The 7,157-nt window shown below is 36.8% G+C and overlaps 1 protein-coding gene across 1 annotated transcript in view; it reads left to right on the top strand.

Moving 5' to 3' along the window:
* The window catches only part of LOC105053728 (myosin-1), a 61,406-nt gene that overhangs the window by 13,168 nt on the left and 41,081 nt on the right, over nucleotides 1-7,157 (top strand). The window contains 4 exon segments of the mRNA XM_073245451.1: nucleotides 1,295-1,460; nucleotides 1,679-1,742; nucleotides 1,872-1,885; nucleotides 1,974-2,058. Of these exon segments, the coding sequence (XP_073101552.1) occupies nucleotides 1,295-1,460; nucleotides 1,679-1,742; nucleotides 1,872-1,885; nucleotides 1,974-2,058 (329 nt within the window).

Genomic DNA, 7,157 nt, shown 5'->3' with positions numbered 1-7,157 from the left:
TCTTCTTTCCCTTAACTGCAGATGAAGTTAATCAATCGATTATTATAAGGTCAGTAGTTCTTTGTCCAGTTCTTTGATAAATGCAGATCATGGACATGAAGTTACTTTTTCAGTATTCTTTTGATAAATATTGCATTTTTCTCCTTTCACTTTTTCTGTTGCTTTTTGTTGGAATAGGTGATATTATGTCATATATAAGATGATGTTTGTTTCAAGTGAAAGCTGGGACTTCTTCCTCTGTTTGCATGATATTGAACTGAGCAAATTATCAAAAGAATAACAGAGTCGTTCTTTCATATCACTAGAAGAGTGGTCTGACTAAGAAAGAAACTAAATAGCTCATTATATGAAACTAAAAGGGGACACAGAAAGCAGATGTTCTTAGTTGTCTTTTCTGCCATTGAGATCTTATCTTTTGCCTGTTTGTGTGCCTTATGATTGTTCTTTCCCAGCACTTTTTTGTATACAGAGGTGATTAGAATAGGATAATATGCAAGTAAAATGATAAACATTGCAGAGATTGCGGCATCTTTGATAAAAAATCAGTAGGCTGATACAAATTATAAATCATGTCATCGTAATTTTTCTGTCAGCCATTTATTTAGTGGTGGTTTATACATCTGATTAATTTGTCATTTCTGAATTTGTATTTCTTGTTCAATTCTTTAAATAATAACATCTTGAACCTAATTTCAGATTCTTTATCAGTTTCTGTCTTACAACTGTAGGAGGAGATTATGGCCTATCACTGATTGTAGTGCGATGCATCCTAGATGAAATATTAGGTTATTTAGGAATATAGAAGTTGCTCAAATTATATAGGTGACATGCAGATGTTGCACATGTAATATCTGCATTATAAATATGCTCAATATTACCATTAGAAAGTCAGAATCATGACTTAATGGATGCTTCTGGTTACTTTACTTTTTTACTCTTTGAGAAAGAGCAGTAATTGAGCCATGAGATACTTGTGGAATCAAAATTCCTTTTTTGGAGTTGAATAAACTTAATGAATATCAAAGATCTTTTTCTGTTTTTCCCTTTTACGGTAAGGAGTTCCTTCTAGTTTCTAAAGCAGGGAGGAAAAATATGTGAAAGAAGAAGAACACTGGTTAAAAGTATTACCATGATTGATTTATTCCAACTAAAAGTTTTTGTATCATTATTCTGAGAATCTGTTGTCTTCTTTCTGTTCCTTGCGTGGTATTTGCTAAATGTTTCAATTTCAGGAGTGAATTTAATGAAGTAAATTCTTGTACTCTTAAAGCACTAACTGTGGTCTTCTTTCTAGTGGTGAGAGTGGAGCAGGAAAAACTGAAACAGCAAAAATTGCTATGCAATATTTGGCTGCTCTTGGAGGGGGTAGTGGCATAGAATATGAAATCTTGCAGACAAATCCCATACTAGAAGCATTTGGCAATGCGAAAACATCAAGAAATGACAATTCCAGTCGCTTTGTGAGTTATTTAGTTCCAATGATTTTTACTCTTGTTAGTCACCATATATTTGTAACATTCCATGCCTTCAATTTCTCTTAAATATGTGAATTAGGTAGATAGCTTTTGAAATCTGCCACTTCATAGTCTTTGAAATTGCTATTTCTGTGTGGAGAACATTCATATTAAAATTTGAAACCATTTTATATGTTTTATTAAATCCTGGTATCTAACTTCAGGGCAAGCTGATTGAAATTCATTTCAGCATGACTGGGAAAATTTCTGGCGCCAAGATTCAAACATGTAAGTGGAATGTTCTTTGAATCACTTTGTTTTCCTTGCAGAATATATTTTCTTTCATTTTTTCCAATCTGACATTGATTGTTGCACCCTTCTATTGTTTCTGCCTGCTCAACTTCTATGTGTGGACAGTTTTACTTGAGAAGGTACTTTTATCTATCTGGTGAGATGATCCTTACTAGTTTTGCGCTTTCTGTCCCATGATCTATTTTAATTTTTATATGCTATATGCAGTCAAGAGTTGTTCAATGTGCCATTGGGGAGCGGTCGTATCACATCTTTTATCAACTGTGTGCTGGAGCTTCATTATCTCTTAGAGGTATAATATCTCCATTCATTTTTTTGCCTCCATCTGTCTTGGTGTAGTTTTCTTGACTTCCATTGGACTGTCTCCATAGTTGTTGCTGGCTATTTCGAGTTGGAATTATAGCTGTGACACATGAAAATTTTCGCCTATAAGGAATGTGGGATATCACTAAAATTTGATTAAATATCTTTTAATGAGAAAGGTTATCTTTTATAATGACCCTACTGCAAATGTGGTCAAGCTTGGTATACTCACCAAACTGCGTCAGATGACTTTGATTTACATATGCAACATAGCCTTTTCTTGACTTTTGTTTGCATACAATCATCATGAAGGTCATGGATAGTGATGATGCTGATTCCATGTGTCTCCTGCTTAGTTTGAATTAGAAGACCTCTACAATAATGCATGAGATCACATGCAGTTAACATATTGGAGAGAGATAGTACATGGGTAATCTTATAATATTCAGAATGTTTCCCTCAACATGTCAAAGGCTAAAAAGAGACATTGTATTTAAAACCTTGCTATCAGCACTTAAGAAATGGGAGCGAGAGACAGTGGGGTTGGGGTTGGGGGTGTGTGGGGGGTGGGGATGATAGGAGAGAGATTTCAAGATGAGATCAGACAGGTATAGTGGAGGCAGGGGCAAAAAAATTTTAAACACTAAATCTGAAAGTACTGTATCAGGCTAACCTAGAAACTACTGTGCAGAATTAAGATCTCTTGGATCATAATGTGTGAAACTTTTCTCCATGTTTCTTCTTCATGAGAGAAAAGGAGGAAGTTTTTGGTTTGGTAATATATAAATAAAAACAGAATAAGGAGAGTCTTTTGCTAGTAATATATAACTATACAACACTAGTGCATTAATTGTCCAACATATCTTCCCCTGCCTCTATTAGATGCATGTGATCATAAAGTTTGCTGTATCGAACCGAACCAGGCGATACAGGGTGCACCATATTATATCGATTTGGTATTGGAATGCAGTATTGGGGGGTGGGGGGGGGGGGGGGGGAGGGGTGTATTGACATTTGGTATGCCGAACCGGTCCCGTACCAATACAGTAACAGGTTGGCACGAGTATGGGATCTGGTACCGAGACAGCGAACTTTGGATCATATGCTGGAGGTATTTTAGTCATTTGCGAGCTATATAACTCCTAATTTGTGGCCTTTGCATTTTGTAACATGAATATGATCTATCATATTTTCCTGCACACTTGTTATGTAGGTTTTAAAATCATATCCATGTTTTGGTATTTAGTTTGCACACTTAGTAAATTACTCAGAGTCATTCACAATCGTGGTACTTTTCCTGGTAACTCCCGATACACAAGGACAATAATGTGCCTTCCTATTGCCTTCAAAGCTTCTGTGCTTTTAACATGTTACAACTGATGGTGGAGAAGTGAAACCTCGGTTTTAATACTTCTATCAGTCATTCTTATGGTTGGTCAATTTAAGGGAACCTTATGCAGTTATATTTTTATCCATAAAACTTAAAACTGGTGAAAATGTAAAGGTGTTTTTCTTTCCTTTTTTAGGATCTAGTAGCGGCTTCCCTAATTATTTTTACATAATCTTTTTTTTTTTTTTTTTTTTAAGGAGCTATTACTAAGAATCTAGAAGAGAGAGTCATCCTTAAGATCTTTATTTGCATTCTCATAAATTTAATGAAAGAAAAAGATCTAGAACACTGATTACGAAATTGGCTGTATTGGAATGTTGCAGATATATGGCATGGACTTCCCTTGTTTGGGAATCCTTGAAAATCGACCATGCTTGTCTATCAAATGCATTATAGTGAGTCATGGAAGCTCTAGACCACCTTGCTTTTCTCTAGGTTTGTGGTACATGAAGTGTTTTTTTGCTCAATGTATGAGCATATACATGTATATGTATATGGATTCTGTACATGTTGCACCCTTCATGATTGCTTTCTCATATGGTTGTGGCTAGATGTCCAAAGGGGAACCTGTTCATTTTAGCACATGCTAATTCAATTCATGGTATCAGAACCCAGATTCAGAGCCATTATGTGAAGACTTCTGAGACCAGCTTCAGTGATTGGAGCTATCAACTTTATTTTAGTGGATGGGATCTTCTCATTATGACTAATGTTGGAGTGCTGATGTTGCCAATTTTAGTATAACATGAATCTTAATCAGTTGACTTGTGGGGGCGGACCATAAGAATGATTATTGGAATTTGATCAATCTGTGAGGTTTGTAGCAGTCTAGTTGAGATTAAGTCTACTCATGTGTTCATTGCTTAAAAATTAGATTTGAAGTATGCTGTAAGCTGTTGATGAATTGAGAAGGAGCCAAGATTTTACGTTCTGGCGGGATGGGAGGTGTCTTGGCTATCTCATTCCATTCTTATGAGAAAATGGGATCAGGATAGAGTCGGGATTCTGAAACCCATCCATACAGAGAAAGAAGAAGAAAGAAAGGAAGATGAAAAAGAGAAAAGTGAAAGGAAGGAAGAAGAAAAATGAAAGAAAGATGGAAAGAGAGAAAAATAGAAAGGAAGGAAAGAAGAAGGAAAGAGAAAGAAGAAAAAAAGAAAAAAAGATAGAAGAAAAAGAAAGAAATGAAAGAAAGAAAAACAAAGAAGAAAAAAACGAAAGGAGAGATGGAAGCAAGGTTTCCTGTATCGGTACCGAACGGCGTATCGGTGTCAGACCGGTATGGTACGGTACCGGTACGGTACCGACACGGTATGCGTCGGCGTACCGATTCGGTACCAGTACCCAATTTTTTTTTGTGGATATTGAAGTTAATAATTGATAAATACAACTTCAAAATGGCATTAAATTGCATATTATTGACATATTTGGTTTCAATTTTGAGTTAGGTAGCGGTACAAAGACTCTTGATCCAAAATTTCAAACATATATTTATTTACATTATATTTCAACTATGTCATCTTAAAATTAAAAAAAATATATAAAATATGCATTAAAATATATCTAAATATTTAAGTACAAAGTGCAATAACTAATATACGAACCTCAAGATGTACTCTGCATTTAATTTCTTATCGAGTGTCTGTGACGCTCGTAGATGTCTGGATCATCAACATAGTCATCTGGAAGGACATCAGTCCAACCCTCTAGCTAAGCTGCACCGTACTCTCGAATATTCATCCCATAAGACATCCTCTCTGGATTGTAAGATATCTCAGATCTCTCACTAAAACTCTAGCTCTGAGAAGTATCCTCGAGATGATGGTATGGCTGTGGAGGAGTCCATCCAAATATGCCAGTAGCAAAATCTGATCCATAAGATGCTCCAGACTGCATAGGGTAGTAACCACTAAAAGACGATGCCTCGGATTCACTATATCCATATAAATCATAAGGTGACTGCAGATAATGGGATCCATAATGCGAGGATGATCCAGATACATCCACGGACCTTACTCCTCGTGTAAGATTGTCTGCAGTTGCATCGTGTGCTGGACGACCTCTAGGAGTCCGTCGTCTATATGAAATTAGCTCCTCACGGTCTCTACCGACTCGTCCACCATGATCCCTATCTTGTGTGGATGTGTAAACTGAGACTCACCAGTGAATCGAATATCATCCTGTGGCTGTGTCTCATAAACGGTGGTCTCTTGTTCTCCAGTTCCTTTCTGATCATCAGATCTATGGCTACTACTAACAGTATCATCGTTACTCTTCCTGGTGTCCGTATCTGAGCCAAATAGTTTATGTACTCTCGAGAGTGGTGCACGTGTAACTGTCTTTTTCTTCCCTCCTTGTATCCCTCTGTGATTGAGTTTTCTGTGATTGAGAAGATGGATGTCTTTTTGTTGGCTGTCGGGAGGATCGTCTATACATTTGTCGCTCGAATCTCTAGGAAGATATATCAGACAGCAAGTCATGTGATGAATGAATCTTTTGTCCCCTCAGGCTGTGGCTGATCAGCTGGAATCCTATATGGAATATTTCTTTCTGCCCATTGTCCTGAATCCACCCTGATCTCCCTCACCACCACACTGGCTGGTCATGGAGGGGACCCCAGCTCATCAAACTCTAGCTCCTGCTGCTGACTTGCAAGCCATCTGATGATCGGATCGTCGTCCTCGTCGGCATAATCATCCAACGTCGGATCAGTGTACTTCAATTGAACTTCCTCTTGAATGTATTTTAGCTTCAATCTCAAATTGTAGTGAACATATATAAGATCATTGAGGTATTTTTGTGTCAGACGATTTTTCTATTTGCTGTGGATAAGGATGAAAGTGGATCAATTGCGCTCACAGCCACTAGCAGAGACTATCTGAGAAAGAATATGGACAGCCACATGTCTTAAATTTTCTGTTGACATTCCAAAATGAATCCACCATTCAGCTGCAAAAGCAAAATTACATATCAAACTTGATATTATTAAGCAAAATTACATATCAATCTATGCTGCTCATTATTGATATGTAATTTATCTGGATTCATCTGTTTTTTGCTTACGATAGCTGATGGGACTCCAAAGCTATCTGATCCCTATTTAAACTGTTTCGTCTGAAACAAAATATATTTATTAAATTTATAAATATATCAGATCGAATTCAATTGAATAATTACATCTGTTTTAAACTAGCATACCTCTTGCAGACACAACGATACGATTTTTGGATCGGACACCATCTTATATATGACATTTTGAAGAGCAGCAAAAGCTCGTTGTTCATATCTATTCTGGGAATGGTATACTGAAATCTCGGATTCAAGTAATAAGCTGCAGATAAATTATAAGACTGATTAAGTATACTTTTATATTCATGTTTCGAAAAAATATTTTAAAACATTCTTGAATCTATACTTACCAGCTAGATGCAAATCTCTACCTATCTGATAGTCCCAATGGCGCTCAATGATGTTAATGAATTCTTAAGCATGCTTGGGATCATTCTCACTAATCTGTTTCTTTGTCCTCTCCATCATGTAATATAGGAAGTCCATCTGGGGGTATCTCTCACTGTCCACGGTGCGAAGCACCTCATATAAAGGCTCGATAGCCTTCACTACCTTCTCAGCCTGCTGCCAAAATGACTGACTCGTCATCAAGTTCTCCACATGACTTCCATCAGTGTCGGTCCTCGCAT

Source organism: Elaeis guineensis, chromosome 11 (assembly GCF_000442705.2).
Source record: "Elaeis guineensis isolate ETL-2024a chromosome 11, EG11, whole genome shotgun sequence".
Classification (NCBI taxonomy): domain Eukaryota; kingdom Viridiplantae; phylum Streptophyta; class Magnoliopsida; order Arecales; family Arecaceae; genus Elaeis; species Elaeis guineensis.
Note: the sequence above shows the minus strand (reverse complement) of the source record. Positions and strands in the feature narration are given on the sequence as shown.